Below are 20,289 nucleotides of genomic sequence, written 5' to 3' on the forward strand. Positions count from 1 at the left end.
AACGCTGGGGTGGAGGAAGCACAGACCGGAATCAAGATTGCCCAGAGAAATATCAATAACCTCAGATATGCAGATGACACCACCCTTATGGCAGAAAGTGAAGAGGGACTCCAAAGCTTCTTGATGAAGGTGAAAGAGGAGAGTGAAAAGTTGGCTTAAAGCTCAACATTCAGAAAATGACGATCATGTCATCTGGTCCCATCACTTCATGGGAAATAGATGGGAAACGGTGGAAACAGTGGCTGACTTTATTTTGGGGGGCTCCAAAATCAATGCAGATGGTGACTGCAGCCATGAAATTAAAAGATGCTTACTCCTTGGAAGGAAAGTTATGACCAACCTAGATAGCATATTCAAAAGCAGAGACATTACTTTGCCAAGAAAGGTCTGTCTAGTCAAGACTATGGTTTTCCAGTGGTCATGTGTGGATGTGAGAGTTGGACTGTAAAGAAAGCTGAGCTCCAAAGAATTGATGCTTTTGAACTGTGGTATTGGAAAAGACTCTTGAGATTTCATTGGACTGCAAGGAGATCCAACCAGTCCATCCCAAAGGAAATCAATCCTGTACATTCATTAGAAGGACTGATGCTGAAGCTGAAGCTCCAGTAATTTGGCCACCTGATGTGAAGAGCTGACTCATTTGAAAAGACTCTGATGCTGGGCAAGATTGAGGGCAGGAGAAGGGGACGACAGAGGATGAGATGATTGAATGGCCTCACCGGCTGAATGGAGATGAATCTGGGTGGTTTCTGGGATTGGTGATGCACAGGGAGGTCTGGCATGCTGTGGTTCATGGGGTCGCAAAGAGTCGGACACGATGAGCGACTGACCTGGACTGAACCTCCACCCCTCCAGTGACTTCTGATCACACTGGCAATAAAATCAACCCTGGATTATGAAACTCTGCGTGAGCTAGCCCATGATGACTGTTCTGACCCTGTCTTGCGCTGCTGTCTCCCTCATCCACCCTTCCCTGGCCTAATGGTCCTCCTTTAGTTCCTACAAAACTCCAAGCTGGTTCCCTCTGGTCTTCATAGTTCTTCTGAGAGGTCTCTCCTGATGTTTGAGTTCATTCCTGACACTTGTCAGCACTTGATGTTTCTTTCCCACTTGTTTATTGAGTAATGACCATCTTCCCTACTAAGCTGGGGACTAGTACCATATCCGTTGTTTCCCTTAGAAGGATGGAGCAGGTCCAGGATTGCAGAGCAGGACTGTATGATCTCAGAGCTGGCTCTTAAAACCTCTATACTGTTCATGATCTCTGCTCCATTGATTTCTGTGACATTATTCACGAATGAACATTTTTATAGAATAGATGCTTTTGCTTTTTTAGAAATAAAAGCCGTAATCATGCTTGAGTTGCTACAAGGGTAGGAAGAGAAGTGTGAGGTTTTTCAGGAAACCTGTGTGTATTTTTTGCATTCCTAAAAATTATTTAGTACATGATGGTTTCTGAGGGAAACCCAGTGCTACTGATATTTCCTCCTCTTGAATTACAACTTCTCTCTCCTCATAGTGGTTACTGAGTCTCTATGTAAAATTTGGAGTAAATGAAGCTGCGAGGATGCAGAATACTAATTAAGCCTTTTCCTAATTTCTTCTTGTGTGGCAAGATGAAGATGATTGGGCAGTGATTATATTATTTTACTGACTATTCAAGGTGTGCAACTCATGAACTCTCACTTTTAGGGCTGTCCACACACTCTATAAAGTGATGACATTACAAACCAAACAATACACACTGGCATGAGAAAAAATGTGACCAGAAAATAAGTATTTCTTAAAATCATTACATTGAAATTCACAGTAAAGTCTGGCTTTTTTCAGCAGACAGTTTTAAAGTTTGCTGAATTTTCTTAACTAATGCAAAAAAGCCTTTTTTCTTTGTTTGAAGCCTCATAAATGAAAATATTTCTACCAACGATTATCTCTGAGTGTTTAACTGGAGGTGGATTTTTTCCTCTAACTTTTTGCTTTCTGCACTGCTAGTGTTTTCTAAAATAAGTATAATTTTTATAATATGTAAAGAATTGCACAAAATATTTTAGCATAAATTGAATCAGGATGTTTCCCTGTATGTGTTAGTAGCATATGGTAAACTTAGTTCGTTTTTGTTGGCCTGCTCGGTCAGAATATATATTTTTAACTTTATTTTTAAAATACTTTTTGTGTTTTTAAGAATATGGTATTAATTTCTTTCTTTTAGTAGCCTTTCGTATTGGTCTTTACAACCAACAATGTCCTATCAAATATTCACTATTATCTTTGAAGTTAGGTATTGTTGGATTCAGTAAAGAATAAGTGAGATTTTGGATTTGTGATTTTTTTTTTTTTTTTGCCATAAATCACTCTCATATAATTGAATTTGTCTGTATTAGAGTCAATTCTGACCAGGGAAGAGGCCAGAGAAAGGAAGAACATCTTAATATGGGTTATTTCTCTTCAGTTCAGTTCATTTCAGTCGCTCAGTCGTGTCCGACTCTTTGCGACCCCATGAATCGCAGCACGCCAGGCCTCCCTGTCCAACACCAACTCCCGGAGTTCATTCAGACTCACGTGCATCGAGTCAGTGATGCCATCCAGCCATCTCATCCTCTGTTGTCCCCTTGTCCTCCTGCCTCCAATCCCTCCCAGCATCAGAGTCTTTCCCAGTGAGTCAGCTCTTCTCATGAGGTAGCCAGAGTACTGGAGTTTCAGCTTTAGCATCATTCCTTCCAAAGAAATCCCAGGGCTGATCTTCAGAATGGATTGGCTGGATCTCCTTGCAGTCCAAGGGACTCTCAAGAGTCTTCTCCAACACCACAGTTCAAAAGCATCAATTCTTCGGCTCTTAGCCTTCTTCACAGTCCAACTCTCACATCCATACATGACCACTGGAAAAACCATAGCCTTGACTAGACAGACCTTAGTCGGCAAAGTAATGTCTCTGCTTTTGAATATACTATCTAGGTTAGTCATAACTTTTCTTCCAAGGAGTAAGCGTCTTTTAATTCCATGGCTGCGTGATTTTGGAGCCCCCAAAATAAAGTCTGACACTGTTTCCACTGTTTCCCCATCTATTTCCCATGAAGTGATGGGACCAGATGCCATGATCTTCGTTTTCTGAATGTTGAGCTTCAAGCCAACTTTTTCACTCTCCTCTTTCAACTTCATCAAGAGGCTTTTGAGTTCCTCTTCACTTTCTGCCATAAGGGTGGTGTCATCTGCATATCTGAGGTTATTGATTGATATTTCTCCGGGCAATCTTGATTCCAGCTTGTGTTTCTTCCAGTCCAGCGTTTCTCATGATGGACTCTGCAAAGAAGTTAAATAAGCAGGGCAACAATATACAGCCTTGATATACTCCTTTTCCTATTTGGAACCAGTCTGTTGTTCCATGTCCAGTTCTAACTGTTGCTTCCTGTCCTGCATACAGATTTCTCAAGAGGCAGGTTAGGTGGTCTGGTATTCCCATCTCTTTCAGAATTTTCCACAGTTTATTGTGATCCACACAGTCAAAGGCTTTGGCATAGTCAATAAAGCAGAAATAGATGTTTTCTGAAACTCTCTTGTTTTTTTGATGATCCAGCAGATGTTGGCAATTTGATCTCTGGTTCCTCTTAGTGATTTATAATTTAGACTTACTTTCTAAAAATTATTTGTCTTAGAATTAGAGTTAAAAGGGACTCCAGAGACCCTCTTTTCTATCCTCATTTTCTAGATGAGGAGAGCAAGACAGAGAGATATTTTAAGGTCCCATGCTGAAGCAGGCTGAAATATCATTTTGTATTGTACTGGTGTTTTCTGTATTTTCTATAGCCTTTTTACCCATACTCTAAAAGGTGGTAAATGATGTACTTGTCCTAATGAGATAGCCTTGTTGGAAGTTAACTTTCAACTAAAACATAATCAAATGATGGAAACTTTCTGGAAAACAAATTGTTAATATGTGCTATACTCCTTAAAAATTAGTTTATTTTCTTTGACCTTGTTAATTCACTTTCAAGAATGTCTAAGAGAATAATTTAGTAGGGACATAAATGTGCAAGGATGTTTTCACAGCATTCTTTTTAATAAGAATGGAAAACTTTGTTCAGTAAAAGCTTTGTTCAGTGGCCCTTTAAACAACCCATTGTTATTATATATATTTAATAACCTTGGAAAAGGCTCTTGATATTTGTTAAAGTAAAAAATAAGGCTGTAAAGCCAAACATAGAACTTTAGCCCAATTTTGTTAAACAGGTATATTTTTAGAAAATAACAGCATGTAAGCTATTATGTAAAATACACCAATATGTAACTTTTCATTACCTTCTTTATCTTTTCAATATTTTCCAAATATTCTTTAGTTGTCTCAAATGACAATTATGCAGAGAAAATATAAACATAATGTATTTTTAATAATAGCAATTATAATGATATTGTAATAATTTATATATAATAATTATGAACTTGAAATGTGACCATCATAGAAGAAAGAGCACTTCAGTAGAGATAAAATACTGCGTTCTCAGGTTACTTTCGCTCCTTCAAAGCTATGTGGCTTTAGGCAAGGGCCTTCATCTGTTGACACTTGAGAATCTCTTTCTGCAGAGAGGAGTTTAAATTAGCTCATGTTCTTTCCAGATCTAAAACTCAATTTGATAATGTACTTTGTATCTCTTTCCATAGCAAAGAAACTCAGAGGTCATAATAAATATTATTTAATATATAATATTAATCTCTCTAGTGGAATTCCAACTCATTGCCACTGTTGGCTTTTGTACCTTTAGTGATGGAGTGTTCTCTCTTACAGATTGCCACTGAAGCGATAGAAAACTTCCGGACTGTTGTTTCTTTGACTCGGGAGGAGAGGTTTGAATATATGTACGCCCAGAGTTTGCAGGTACCATACAGGTAATAGCCACTGATGAGTAGGAGGCAAGTATGGGGAGTTTTTCAATCATCAGGTTTGTTTTCAGGAAAATTAATTTGACCAGAAGGTAGGGAGTAAGTGGAGAGACTTCTAGAAGGGAACCAATTGGGAAGCAATTGTAATTCTCCAAGAGAGGAATCACAGGACCTGACCTAAGGCAAGGACGTCTCTGAGGTAGATCCAGTGAGAACAAGTAACCGAGGGCAGGGGAGGGAGCGAGGATACTGAGAATGCCTCTGACCCTGTGTTTGCGTCATGACCCTACTACAAGATCCTGCTGGGAATGAGTTCTTTGTGGAACATGAAATTCGGGGTGTCTGTGAGGCTTGAGGGGGTGCTTCCTGAGGACACCCTCCCTTCCTTGTTCTCTTTACCTGTCTCCAGTGCAGACCCTTTGTCCTTTAATGAACTTACGGTGAGTGCTCTAAAAGGTGACGTGGATACGAGCAGGCCCGACCTCTTTGACTCTCTTGTTTCTTATACGATGAAAGGAGCAGACTTGGGTTTTGTAATAGAGCCTTTTTAAAGGAAAAAAATTGTTTAAATCCCAGTCCTCGAAACAGAAGCAGAGGTGCTCTGCTTGAAACAGGCCCACTCACCAGTCTGCGCCCACACCACCCAGCTCCATGTGGCTCAAAACCACACATGTTAACTCCCTGGGGGCACCTTCCGTAAACCCCCAGAGGGTTAGTGCCTCCTCCTCTCTTGCTGTAATGTGTTACAAGGGAAACTTCCACTGCATGAGTCATCCAGCTCAGCTCCTGGGTCCCCAAGGACAAGAACACAGCTGGCACCTCTGCGTGGCCCTTCACGTCCCTGCAGCTCATGGGTGTTGGGTCAACACGTGTTGAGCAACTGTTCAGTGTAGAGTACATATATGTTACATGTCCACGGGTGGGGGGAAAGGGAAGGAGTGCATTAACCCCTAACAAACCCTTCTTGTCCTTGGCTTATTTTACCTTGACCTCAACACTTTGAGGTGTGGTTAGTTCTCTGCTGAAGTGGAGATGTGAGGACCAAACTTAGTGTTTTGGAAATGAAACCCATTTTCTCTGCTATGCCACCATCCCCTACTGCTAATGCATCAAAGATTATGTTTTAAGGACTGAGAAACGAAAGTCAAGTATATGTCAGAATGTCTTCTTTTCAGAAACTCTTTGAGGAAAGCACATGTCTTTGGAATTGCATTTTCCACCACCCAGGCAATGATGTATTTCTCCTTTGCTGGCTGTTTCCGGTTTGGTGCCTACTTGGTGGCCCAAGGCATCATGGAGTTTCAGGATGTTCTCTTGTAAGTATAGGCTCCTATTGACAGTCGGGCTCTAGAAATGAAACCAAGGTGCGTGTGCTTCATCCCTGGATAGGAAGCCTTACTATGAAGCTTCATGAAGAGATTTTGGTGATTCAGAAGTTGGCGTTTTGCCACTGAGTCTCCTTGTGTTACTCTGAAAGCATCCCATTTCATTTGGAGAATTGGTATCTCCCCTTCTCCCCAGTACTGACTCACACATTTAACCTTCTCAAATCCATGTCTAGGTGGGGTTGTGATTCAATGAGGGGTTTCCAGCAGGCCTGGGTGTTTGGGAAGGAGCCTCACCCAGAGTCAAGTACCTAGTTCCTTTGAGAATATTCTGAACAGGGCGGCTAAAGAATAGATGTGGAGCACTGAGTTCTGAGAGCCCTGGAATGTTCTAGGATACATTTGCTTTGCTTGATAAAAGGAATTAGAAGGTAAGAGCTGGAGAAATTGAGGAATGAAAAAGGAAAGCTCTGTGGGAATATCTGGCTCATCACTGTGAAATGCAGATTGTACCTGGGTCAGAAGACAGGCCTGGACTTCCTTCTAAAATACTGAATATACAGTTAAACTAAAATATGTGGTTTGGTAGTGAAAAGTGAGTGTAATTTTTCTGAGTGTCTTGATTTGGTGATGTGTGAGCTGCCCTTTGATGGCATACCATACTCAGTGGTGACAGTTTTATATTTAAACCAGCATCATTGAAACTTGGAAGTAAGTGTCAGTATAACATTTCCATCCTATTTAGACGTCGATCTGTGCATGCATTCCAGGTTTCTCAGGATGACCCCAACCGAAGATTGTAAAATTTCCACCCAACCTCTCTGACAGATGATATGAAGGTGCTCTTTATAACTATGACCAAAAGATTGTAATCAGGCATCACTGGTATTGGTGCTTGATTAGATAATTATTTGATAATTATTGCTTTGAAAGTAAAAGTGTAGTTACTCAGTCATGTCTGACTGTTTGTGATTCTATGGACTGTAGTCTACCAGGCTTCTCTGTCCATGGGATTTTCCAGGCGAGAATACTGGAGTGGGTTGCCATTTCCATCTCCAAGGGATCTTCCGGACCCAGGGATTGAACTCAGTTCAGTTCAGCTCAGTCATGTCCAACTCTTTGTGACCCTATGAACTGCAGCAAGCCAAGCCTCCCTGTCCATGACCAACCCCTGGAGTTCACCCAAACCTATGTCCATCAAGTCACTGATGCCATCCAACCATCTCATCCTCTGTCGTCCCCTTCTCTTCCTGTCCTCAATCTTTCCCAGCATCAAGGTCTTTTCAAATGAGTCAGCCCTTCATATCAGATGGCCAAAGTATTGGAGTTTCAGCTTCACCATCAGTCCCTCCAATTAACACCCAGGACTGATCTCCTTTAGGATGGACTGGTTGGATCTCCTTGCAGCCCAAGGAACTCTGAAGAGTCTTCTCCAATGCCACGGTTCAAAAGCATTGCAGGCAGACTGATAACCGTCTAAGTCACCAGAGAATCCAAATTAGTGCTTTACTCTGAGGTTAAGGTATTCAACTGATGGAAGTTATTGACTCTTGGATTGTTAGATTCGGAAAATCAGTCTTCTGAGTGAGGGATAGGGGAGACCTGTCTGAAGAGCTATCTGTTTGAAAAAGATCCCACAGGTCTAGATAAGAAGACCAAATGAACCATCTGAGTGATTTGTTCCGAGGTGTTTAGAAACAGCGCTGTGGGCTCCGTTAGCTCAGGCATAGAGCCCAAAGAAATGGATCTGTTGGACTCACGGTATGATCCTGGGAAGATCCCCAGTGTTGTATCGGTTCTAGGCCCACTGTTTAAAAAGACATTTTGATCAATGTGTCCAGAGAAGGGCAGCTGGAATGTTGGGAGTGAAAGGAGTTACCAAAGATGCACAGGGCTTTTTAACTTATATTCCAGTTCTTTGAAGGGCAGTATTAGGCAAAAGGATGTGCATTTCTCCTTGATTTGAAAAGGAACTTTTTAACAAAAGGCTTCCTCTAGCAAACTTCCTCCTTCCTGAAACAAAGGATGGGAGCTGGCCTGGGTTGTGTGCCCTGGCACAAACTTGGAGAGCTGGACTCGACATCCTGTGAAGTCCTTCCCGACTTGAAGCTGCTATGATTCTCATGATGTAGGTTAAGAATGGCGATGCAGGGACTTCCTCGGTGGTCCAGTGGTTAGGACTCAGTTGCTTTCAGTACTGTGGCCTGAGTTCGATCCCTAGGGGGAGCTAAGATCTCAGAAGCTACAGCATGGCCAAAAGCCCCCAAAAGAACTCAGTGCATCTTGAGAGCAGCACACTATCTGGCTGTGTAAGGAGCTCTCTTCTTTGCTGCATGGCTCACAACTTTTCTAAGACTCTGATCCAATTCCAGAAAAACTGCCTATATCCATTATTGATGGCCACAGATACTGCTGCAAGACAGCCACCCACTAGCCCCCAGGAATGCACAATAGTGAACATTTGTTCTTGGCTCTGAAGTCTTAAGTGGGTCAGCCAGGCAGTTCTGCTGTCTGGGCTAGGCAGAGGAGATCTCCGCTGGGCTCACAACGTGGGTGCAGTGAGCAATGGGCTGGTTGGCTGGGGCCCACAACACTCTTCTGTCTGCGCCTTGTCTTCCAGCAAGCCAGCTGAGCTTGTGGTTGTGACAGGAGCACGCAAGGCCCCCTGAATCATAGGCTTGGAGCTGGAAACCGTCGCTTCCACCACATCCTCTTGGCCAGAGCAAGTCCCAAGGCCAACCCAGATTCCAAGGGTAGGAAGACAAATTCCACTTCTTCCATGGAGAGGCTGCAAGGTCACATTATAAGAAGGGAAAAACCCAAAGAGAGATGAAACATGGGGTCATTTTACAATCAGTTAACCACACTGATATGAACTTATAGGAAACTGTTGTTTTATTTTTTGGCTAATGTGTTGGGATTCTTCGAGGTAGCGCTCTCAGGTTGTAGAAGTGTCACTCTTGGCATCGCAGTAGGTAACTCTGGACACGTTTTGTCTTTGTTGTTGGCAGAGTGTTCTCAGCTATTGTCTTTGGTGCCATGGCTGTGGGACAGGTCAGTTCATTTGCTCCTGACTATGCCAAGGCCAAAGTGTCAGCAGCCCACGTCATCAATATCATTGAAAAAATTCCTCTGATCGACAGCTACAGCACGGAAGGCCTAAAGCCGGTCAGTTTCATGTTTTGATTATGTGACCTGCTCCTAACTGATGAATGAATGGAATCTAAGTGGAAGTTTAATAAAATCTGTGCTTTTACTTGCTGGTAGTAAAATGAAACTTTGTTGATCATGGGTTCATTTTAATAAATGCTGATAATATTGATGCATGTTAACACCTAGTACTTTTATATAACAAAGCCACAGGGATATAGGAATACTGCCCATTTTATACACAAATCCTGCGAATCAGGTTTTCTTATGTGTAGGTAATTCTGTTATAGCTTTGGGTTATCACGTTTGTATTGTGTTAATGAGACATGCTGTGGGGACACTGACCCTTTAGATCTGTATTACTTTCTAGCAGTTACAACTGAAGCTTGATTGGAATCCAAGATCGCTGCCTTCTGATACCTGGCAGTACAGAGGATTGGCTCTAAAGTCAGTTTTCAGGATTGCGACAATGAAACTTACTTTCACTGTCCTGATTTTAGAGTACAGTGGAAGGAAATGTGGCGTTTAATGACGTCGTGTTCAACTACCCGACTCGACCAGACGTCCCGGTGCTTCGGGGGCTGAGCCTGGAGGTGAAGAAGGGCCAGACGCTGGCCCTGGTGGGCAGCAGCGGCTGCGGGAAGAGCACGGTGGTCCAGCTCCTGGAGCGGTTCTATGACCCCTTGGCTGGCACAGTGGTGAGCACACTATTTTCTTTATTTTTTTGTGGAGTGTAGTTGATTTACAATGTTGTGTTACTTTCAAGTATATGACAAAGCAATTCAGTTATACATATATCCACTCTTTTTCAGATTCCTTACGCATATAGGTTGTTACAGAACATTGAGTAGAGTTCCCTCAACAGTAGGTCCTTGTCAGTTACCTGTTTTATATAGAGAGGATTGTGTGTGCTAATCCCAAGCTCCTAATTTATCTTTCTCCAACATGTTTCCCCTTTGGTAACCATAAGTGTGCTTTCGAAATCTGAGAGTCTTCTTTCTGTTTTGTAAAGTTTATTTGTATAATTTTATAAAACTAGATTCCACATGAGTGATAGCATATGATATTTGCCTTTCTCTGTCTGAATTACTTCATTTAGTATAATGATCTCTAGGTCCTTCTGAGCATCCTTTCTTGTTCAGCTCATTCCAAATTTTTCGTCTTCTTAATGCCTAGATGTATTTAATTCTCGACAATAAGCCATGGCTTTACAAACCTTTAAACAATGATTCCACTTAAAGCCTGACCTGCTTGATATAGTCTCAAAGCTGTGTCCACTGTTCCAGCCAATTGGTCCTTTCCCTCCACTCTACTACCCTCCCCTCCTCTACAGGCAGCCTTTTTGCCTGCCATCCCCCTCCCCTTGGTCTCAGTTACATGAGGGGGTCCGGGGGGTGGAAATCCGGAAAGGCAGAGGAGGGGTGCTGAGAGAAACCAGGTGGAAGCCAGGGATGGCAAGGAGAAGGCGGCCCCAGTGGCAGATGCCGTGGAGAGACGGGCACGATGAAGACTGCAGAGACGTGGGAGGGTCTGGCCGCTGATGGGCTGCTTCCAGCATTTCACAGGCTGCTCAGTGAAGTGGTGCTGGGGGAAAACAGGTGGCATGGCTGAGGAGTGGTTAGGAGGGAACGGACACGAAGTGTGTGTAGGCCAGTGGCAGACCAAAGGAGAGGGAAGGAAAACACGCCTGGGCAGAACCCAGGGGAGACGGTCATCATGGGGAATCGCGAACATTGTTATGGCTGAAGATGGGATAAAACCATTGATGGAGAAAGGAAATTCACACACCTTCTAAGGAAAAAAAAAGCGATATCAACAAATTTGGGAAACAGATAAAGAACATGGAGGGATTCTCTTTTCTTTCTAAACTAAAAGGGTACGTGAAGGGTCAAATTTATTCATGGGACATTCAGTAAACTGTCAATGAATGCTTGTCAGCGACTATCTTAGGCACGGAGAAGGTGTTATGAAGGGAGTAGGGACATTTTTGATTGCTATTTTTGGTCGCACTGTGCAGCTTGTGGGATCTTAGTTCCCTGACCAGGGATGGAACCTGGGCCATTGCAGTGAAATTACAAAATTGTAACCACTAGACTGCCAGGGATCTCCCCAAAATAGTGAATTTTTAAATGACTGTAATGGGGACTAGAAAAGAATCAAATTAGGAAGGAGTGAAATTTATAGCAAAACATTTCCATTATGTAGGCCTTGAGTTATTGGTTATACTCAGGGTGACATTCAAAATATTCAACAACTGGAATGGCCTGGGCACTGCCCAACCAGAATGGACACCTGCTTTGTACAGTGAGGCTGATGCCTGCCAGCTCCTTATGGGTCTTACTTGCATTAATGATTGACATGGAAATAGAATTTTCTACCAATAGGTGAGGGCTCTTTTCACTTCCTCACAGTAATCACAGTGATCATAAATATTTCTTACTGTATCCAAGGACAGTTGTGCCTTTAGTGAGTCTATTCTGTGACACTTACGTACGCTTTGTTCTTCTTTAAGCTTGGTTCCTTATTTTTACTACTTATTACATATTTTCTGTGAATTCTGACTTTATGCTTCAGTTTTATGATTAAAGTTTGGACAGAGAACTCTCAGTGAAGACCTTCCTGAGAAATGAAGCCATCTGAGGAGGAAATGTTGTCTCTCAGACAGTGATCATGGTCCTTAAGAGACATTTATTAACCAGCATGTTATATGCTAATCTCTAATGAATTATAGGGGATGATTAAAATTTTTAACCTTCTTCCAGTTATAGAATTTAACTGAAGAGATAGGGCATATCCTTCCATGAGTTAAAGAAGATAGCCTTTGGGACGTCTGTAGGGTCCATTGGTTAAGACTCCATACTTTGAATTCAGGGGACATGGGTTTGATCGCTAGTGGGGCAACTAAGATCCCACATGCCACCCAGCATGGCCGAAATTTTTTTTTAAATAGAGGATAGATCTAGAGTTGATTCTTAAGGGAAAAGTAGAACTAGAGGCATAAGGCTATATGGTTGTGCAATCAAGATGTTGTTTGATGAAAGATAATATGACCTGTGGCTGATAAGTGATTTGTTCCTAATATAGCATAAGATAAGTTGGGCTTCTCAGGTGGGTAAAGAACCCGCCTGCCAATGTAGGAGGCTCAGGAGATATGAGTTCAGTCCATGGATTGGGGGGATCCCCTGGCGGAGGGCGTGGAAACCCGCTCCAGTATTCTTGCCTGGAGAATCCCCATGGACAGAGCAGCCTGGCAGGCTACTGCCCACGGGGTCACAAAGTCGGACACAACAAAAGCAACTAATCATGTCCGCATGCAGCATAAGTTGGCTGAAACAGCAGATTTAATTAGAATAATGACTCTCAAACTTGTTTGATTATAACCCAGTTAGGAAAGGCAAAAAATTTCATTCCCCACCCAGCCCCCCCAGCTGCACTCATAGTCACTGTAGTGGGAAAACTCTTAGTAATAACAGAGTGTTGGAGTTGAAAACAGCAATAATGGTAAACAGTAAAATAATCAGACTACAAGAAAGTGAAGAAATAAATGAGTATTCTCCACATACATTAAGGCAGGGGAGCAAAATTAAAGACATGAACCTTGTCAGTTATGGTTTGGCATAGGAAACAAAGTGCTGTGGGCATCCGAGCAGCTGCATGTTTAATAAGGGGTTCAGTGCTCACGTCGTCACTGGCAGAGGAGAGTCAGAGTCAGCGCTCCCAGCATGCAGATCAGCGCCGCAGCTGTGATCCTGTAGCCAGGGAGCTGCTGGGCTTGTGCCCGTGTCTCAGCTGCTCCAAGCCTGAAGGCACGAGGACAGAGTCTCGCTGCTGCAAGAGCTGCTCTGCCGGAACGCGGCTGACAGCTCACCACAGCTTCTGGTTCCAGGTTTTGCACAGGGCATCTCACTGGTAGACCCTCAATTACTTCTGGCGCCAGAAGGGAGCCTAGGAAATAGATTTTAGTCCTACAGTCCCTTGACAGGGGAAAGGACAGACACAGGAGAATATGGACATGAGTGCTGGGTGCACAGGAGAATAACCCTCTCAGGACTACAGTTGACAATGCCCTGCAAAGTGCCCTCATCTGTTGGAGGAACACGATGATCTGCTCCTGTGTGTTTGCATTAGAGCTTTGAAATGCCACCAAGTGCTACACAGCAGCCAGCCTTCTTAGTCAAGTGCCCACAATAAAGGCTAGTAAATGTGCCAAGTTCTGTTTACGAACATCAATTAGCGATCTTGAAAGACTAAGTTAATAGGTTATTAGCGATTAGTTCTTACTGCCATGAAAAAAAAACGAGTCTGGGGACTGGAGCGTCATTTGATTATAAGAACTGAAGCAAGGACTTGACCCTGAGGTCAGGAAATCCTCGTGACCATCAGCAAGCCTCAAGTCACACTTAGCAACATTGACCTGAGTGGTGGTTCTCAGACTGGTGTGGGTCCGAATGGCCTGGAGAGCTCGCAAAGAACACAGCCACCCTGGCTCATTCACATAGATTAGGACCTGGCCTTTTCATTTTTTACTTTCCCAGATGATTCTGATGCCAACCAGACTTTGAGAACCGCTTAACTGGTAACTTTGCAAGTTTCAGGTCACACTGTGGTGAGTCTTACCAAAGGAAGCTATGGGATTGTTCAGAGAGTAGAGGTTCTGAGTTTTGTGGGGCCTGAAAGTTGTACAGTTTCAGGGACTATACTTGAAAGAGCCCGAAGTTAGGAACACAGAATTAGTCACAAGAGTAAATATTTACTTCTAATGAAAAAATTCACAACAAAATATTAAAGCCTTAAGGATTCTGACCCCTCTTCCTTTTTAGGCAAGTTATCCTAAAGGCTTAGCCAGAAAAGCCCCCTGACTACAGCCTGGCCTCCCCTCACCCAGGACATTCTTTAACTCCCAGGCTTTGCCTGCAGATGAGGGTCCTTGAATCTTACATTCATTAGCTTCACTGAGACTCACTCGAGTCTTGGGTCTTCCGCTGACCTTTCCTTTGTCCCCTTGCCCATCCTACACACCACCATCAGAGTCCTCTCTCCCTCTTAGGACACAGCTAGAAGCTTGTTGTCTGGCTGTTACCCAATAGGTACCTGGGCTAAGATGGACACATTGTTCCTTTGAAAGAAGACGGAAAGTATTTTTCAATTCTCAACCACTGTGTAGCCAAAATCTAACCTGTAGTGTGCAGACCTGAGCTTCTTCAGCCACTAAGAACGTGACCCTGCACAAGCGACCGAACTCTGCTCGTGTCCTCATCAGTAAAATGGGGATTAAAATCACACCTATCTTGCCAGTTTTGTCAAGACGAAATGAGGGAGTGCATGAGGCATACTTAATCACAGGACCTATAATATAATCAATGCTCAATAACTTATCTAAAATGATTATTTCAGAGTAAATACATATAGGAAAATGATACATATTTAACATTTGATTGTGCTACTGAAATCAAGCAGTAGATTTAAGTCTAGAATAGGGATAAGGTGTCGTCACTCAGTCGTGTCTGACTCTTTGTGACCCCATGGACTGTAACCTACCAGGCTCCTCCATCCATGGGATTTTCCAGGCAAGAGTACTGGAGTGGAGTGTCATTTCCTTCTCCAGGGGATCTTCCCAACCCAGGGACCGAACCCAGGTCTCCTGCATTGCAAGGAGATGCTTTACCCTCTAAGCCCTTTCATTGTTACTGTCAGTGTGTTACCTGAGATTTTCATTTAGGCCAGGATCTTTTGAGCAGTGTTCACAGACTCACTGGATTTCCTCGGTCTTCCTCAGACCACCACCCGTGCCTCAGCCAAAGAAGATGTGCATTGATCTTTTCACATTTGGACTTTTAAACATATTTTCCCTCAGGAAAGGATCCTTTAGGAAACACAAGTTTTAAATAGTTAGCAGTAGCTGTGTATAGTGTGGGGATGAGGAGCTCTAAGCATCTTATTATGTGTCTGGTGGAAAAACGCAATGAAGCTTGCAGGGATCAGTCATATTCATCTGGTTATATTAGTTAAACAGTGTCTTTTTTTCTCGTGTGTGTGTGTGTCTCTGTGTGTGTGTGTGTGTGTGTGTGTGTGTGTGTGTGTTAGTTGCTCAGTTGTGTCCGACTCTTTGCAACGTGGACTGTAGCTCCAAGGCTTCTCTGTCCACAGACTTCTTCAGGCCATTCTCTTCTCCAGGAGATCTTCCCAACCCAGAGATTGAACCTGGGTCTCTTGCATTGCAGGCAGATCCTTTAATGTCTGAGCCACCAGGGAAGCCCCCTAAGGGTATAAGTCTGGGGAAAAAAATTCTTTTTCTTTCCTCAGTTCTCCATTCCTCAAGTACGCAGTGTTCCATCTAGCCTGACCTGCTATATGGTTTGTAACCATCCTTGTGTGGTTTGTCCTTCCTCTCTTCAGCCTCTACTTTCCACTTTCACTTAACGCCATGAGGAAACCTGGAGCATAGATGCTTGGAATAGTCTCCATGACAACTGGACTGGGTACTGTTGAGGTCATGGCTGTGTTTTCAATCCAGCTTTGCACCTGCTAGTTTCACAAATAGAAGCTACCTTCCTACAGCAAAGCCTGTATGTACCCTGTCCTTGGCCAGCTGTCTCCCAGAGGCGTGCAGCCAGGCACTTGGGATTCAGAGTACATTTATAGCTCAGGATATACTCATCAGTATTAGAAAAGCTCAAAGCTGAGTCACTGATGTCTTCTTCCTCGGTTATGGCAGCTCTCACTTGAATGCCAGCATTCTCTTGCAAAGTAGATCTTTGGGGCAGATACATCTCCATCAGAGAGGAAGGATTTTTATCTGCGAGGCTGTAATGGGCATGCCCCAGGCTTCTGCAGGGTGATCCAAGGGGAGCCAGGTCCCTAGAGAAAGGCCGGGCTCTCCCTCCTGCTGCTCTGGGTAAGCTGTACATGTCTGTCCATCCTTTTATCCCCTCAGACATCTGTCCCTCTGCTGAGGTTCCAAGTGCATCACACAGGCGCCGTGCCAAACCACAGACAGTCCTTCACACACTCTGTGCCTCGCCCTGTGCCCAGTGGGGTCCCTGCTGACGTCCCTTAATCCTCAATTCCGGAGTTTAGGGATTATAATCATCCCCATTTTACGTGCAGAGAAACTGAGATACTAACTCACTTTCCTAAGATCAACAACTATTTAGAGAGATAGCGGCATCCTCCCACACTCACTTCTGTTTCATTTGAGTCCTCAGAAACCTGATCCTAACTAACAGGTCAGGTCAGAAATGTGACCTCCAGGCCTGTTATGTGATGATAGCAGTTAGTTATTTCCAATTGAATCGTGGATGCTTTTCCTGTGAAAAATCAGTACATAGCAGTAAGGATGGGGGACTTCCCTGGCTGGTCCAGTGGTTAAGACTCCAGTTGAACTAGGGTTCAGCCCCTGGTTGGGGAACTGGGATCCTGTGTGCCACGTGGTATGGTCAGAAAACTAAAACTAAAAAGTCATCTTATTTAAAAAATAAAAGAATGCCAGAATACATTCCAGAAATAGAATATGCTTTATTAGTTTCTGGTGACGGCTACAACAAATTATAGCCAATTAGGGGAATAAAACCCCACAGGTCTATCTTATAGATTCTGGAAGTCAGATTTCCAAAGTGGACCTCATGGTGTCAGTGGAGCTGTGTGCCTTCTGGAGGCCCTTAGGGAGAATCTGCTTGCTTATCTTTTCTGGCTCATGGCTCTTCCTCCGTCTTCAAAGCCAGCAACGACTGATCGAGTCCTCCCCATGTTGCTTCACTGTGATCCCCAGTCTCCTGCCCTCCACCCCCGCACAGTTCAGGACCCTTATGATTATGTTGGGTCCACCTGGATAATCCAAGATAAGCGCCTCATCTTGAGGTCAGGTGATGAGCAACCTCCCATCGTAATTCTCTCTGCGTGTGAATAACATGAGCAGGTTTCGTGAATTAGACCGTGGATATCTTGGATGGAGGAGATGGGCATGATTATGCCTTGTTGCTGTTGTTCAGTCGCCCAGTTGTGTCCAACTTTGCGACCCCACGGACTGCAGCACGCCAGGCCTCCCTGTCCCTCACCAGCTCCCGAAGTTTGCCCAAGTTCATGTCCATTGCATTGGTGATGTCATCCAACATCTTATCCTCTGTCACCCCCTCTCTTCTTGCCCTCAATCTTTCCCAGCATCAGGGACTTTTCCAGTGAGTCGGTTCTTCACATCAGATGACCAAAATACCGGAGCTTCATCTTCAGCATCTGTCCTTCCAGTGGCAGTGCGGGGTTGGTTCAGGGCTGATTTCCCTTAAGATTGACTAATTTGATCTTGCGGTCCAAGGGACAGCAATTATTCTGCCTTCCAGATGCATATATCAGAAGCCAGAGTTAAAATGGAAGAAACATAACAGTTCCCCACAGCATGCAGTTATGACCTGACTCAGTTGACCTTGACAGGCCAAACTAAAAGCCACAACGGCAGTCTCATAACAACTTGGCAGTCTTAACGTAGGAAATAACAACATTCATTTTTCTAAATTCAAAAATGTTCTGGTTCTGAGGCCAATCCGTGATCTCTTGTTTTCAGTTTATCGATGGCAAGGAAGTAAAGCAGCTGAATGTCCAGTGGCTGCGGGCACACATGGGCATTGTGTCCCAGGAGCCCATTCTGTTTGACTGCAGCATCGGCGAGAACATCGCCTACGGAGACAACAGCCGGGTCGTGTCCCAGGAGGAGATTGAGCACGCGGCCAAGGAGGCCAACATCCACTCCTTCATCGAGATGCTGCCAGACGTAAGTCTCTCACCAGATCCGGTGCCTGGGAGCCTGTGGTTGTGATTCGTAAAGGGCTGGATCCCAAAGGTGAAGAGAAATGAGCAACCAAAACACACCCCCGATGTGGACAAGCATCTTCCCATCCTATGTCATGATTACAGGACACCTCCCGTCCCCATCTATGTCATGATTACAGGACACTTCCCATCCCTGTCTATGTCATGATTACAGGACACTTCCCATCCCCATCTATATCATGATTACAGGACACTTCCCTTCCCCGTCTATGTCATGTTTACAGGACACTTCCCATCCCTGTCTATGTCATGATTACAGGACACTTTCCATCCCTGTCTATGTCATGATTACAGGACACTTCCCATCCCCGTCTATGTCATGATTACAGGACACTTCCCGTCCCCGTCTATGTCATGTTTATATACTTCCCATCCCCGTCTATGTCATGTTTACAGGACACTTCCCATCCCCGTCTATGTCATGATTACAGGACACTTCCCATCCCCATCTATGTCATGATTACAGGACACCTCCCGTCCCCGTCTATGTCATGATTACAGGACACTTCCCATCCCCGTCTATGTCATGATTACAGGACACTTCCCATCCCCGTCTATGTCATGATTACAGGACACTTCCCATCCCCATCTATGTCATGATTACAGGACACTTCCCATCCCCATCTATGTCATGATTATATGACACTTCACATCCCCGTCTATGTCATGTTTACAGGACACTTCCCGTCCCCGTCTATGTCATGATTATATGACACTTCACATCCCCGTCTATGTCATGATTACAGGACACTTCCCGTCCCCGTCTATGTCGTGTTTATATGACACTTCCCGTCCCCATCCTATGTCATGTCTACCCAACCACCTGCCTGACTCCCTGTGAGCAATCTGACTAAAAAGTTCACGTCTGGGAGGCCTTTCCCTCCACGTCAGGGCACGGGGCCCACAGAAGCAGGTGTGACCCTCCCCATCATTTCTCTCCGAACCTTCCTTCCACCTCCTTGCAGCTCTCCCCCAAGCCTCGAGCCTCTCTCTGTGAAGTCAGGCCAGGCCAGGGTACTGGACCCATTCAGAAAAAAGGCTCTGAGCGAGGGTGAGTTACTGGAGTGTCCGTGGTATGGTGGCATCTCTCGCCATGGCACGTTCCATGGGTCCCACCCTCCACTTGCAGGACTGATATTGAAGCCCGCCCTGGGCTGTTACCCCATGGGTGCCCTCTGAATTCCTCCTAGGAAGTTAGATAAATGGAGCCTCTTACCCTCTCTTAAGCCGCTTAGGTCCTGTATTTTAAGTGCATCTAGACTGTCTGGAGTAGGAAATGGCAACCCACTCCAGTATTCTTGCCCTGGAAAATCCCATGGATAAAGGAGCCTGGCGGGCTACAGTCTACAGGGTTGCAAGACTCAGACACGACAACACACATACACTAGACCTGTCTTGTCTCATGCCCCCCATTGTCACAAGTTATGTTCATTATCATAAGGAATTGCCCCCTGAAAACACAGCTCAGCTTCAAACCGGCAGAGAAGGTCCTCTCCTCGTGGGGAAAGATGACAATGCCTTATGGCCCTAGGCTGCTCCCGAGACTGCCTTTTCTTGAGGCTCTTCTCTGGATCACTGCCGTCACCACACATCACAGTCCCCCAGGAAGAAGCAGTGTCCCCTCTCTCCCCTGCTTGAACCTTCTAGCCTGTCTGTGGATAATGGGCCCTTCCCAAGGCTGGAACATTCAGTGCATACCTTTAGTCCCCTTCACTAGTGATGAGGTCAGTTAGTCTGGGCATGGGCCAGTACCTGTGTCACCTGGGATCTTGTGAGAAATGCAGGTTTTCAGGCCCTCCCCCAGACCTGCTGCACCAGAAACTTGGAACTGGGGTCTAGGAAATTGTGTTCTAATACCCCAGGTGATAACTGATGCAGGTACAGTTAGACAACGACTGGGCTAGAGGTTAACAAAGACAAACACTGAGAGTGATTATTATCTAGCTTATGAAATGTATCTTTCCTCTTCTCACTTTGTCTGCCACAGGGACCCATCTTCCTGGGCTCTGGGCTCTGTCCACAGAACACGCCTGTACACATCAGAATTCTTTTCCTCAGTGTCTACATGTGGAAAGAAAAGGCAAAACCCCTTAAGTCCTACTTTCTGTCCAAGGACCTACTT

At 44.5% G+C, this 20,289-nt stretch overlaps 2 protein-coding genes across 7 annotated transcripts in view; both read left to right on the forward strand.

Annotated features, from left to right (window-relative positions):
- The window catches only part of LOC101122517 (phosphatidylcholine translocator ABCB4), a 387,444-nt gene that overhangs the window by 265,550 nt on the left and 101,605 nt on the right, over positions 1–20,289 (forward strand).
- Positions 1–20,289, forward strand: part of LOC101121256 (ATP-dependent translocase ABCB1) — a 116,094-nt gene that overhangs the window by 92,809 nt on the left and 2,996 nt on the right. For 4 of the 6 annotated variants that reach the window (XM_027968525.3, XM_060414575.1, XM_042249150.1 and 1 more), the window contains 5 exons: positions 4,778–4,878; positions 6,048–6,188; positions 9,209–9,365; positions 9,848–10,045; positions 17,902–18,108. In XM_027968525.3, the coding sequence (XP_027824326.2) occupies positions 4,778–4,878; positions 6,048–6,188; positions 9,209–9,365; positions 9,848–10,045; positions 17,902–18,108 (804 nt within the window). Of the gene's footprint in view, positions 1–4,777; positions 4,879–6,047; positions 6,189–8,817; positions 8,951–9,208; positions 9,366–9,847; positions 10,046–17,901; positions 18,109–20,289 lie in introns of those variants that run through there. The other 2 variants (XR_003589152.3, XM_042249151.2) reach the window with 2 other exon arrangements.

This window comes from Ovis aries, chromosome 4 (assembly GCF_016772045.2).
Source record: "Ovis aries strain OAR_USU_Benz2616 breed Rambouillet chromosome 4, ARS-UI_Ramb_v3.0, whole genome shotgun sequence".
Classification (NCBI taxonomy): domain Eukaryota; kingdom Metazoa; phylum Chordata; class Mammalia; order Artiodactyla; family Bovidae; genus Ovis; species Ovis aries.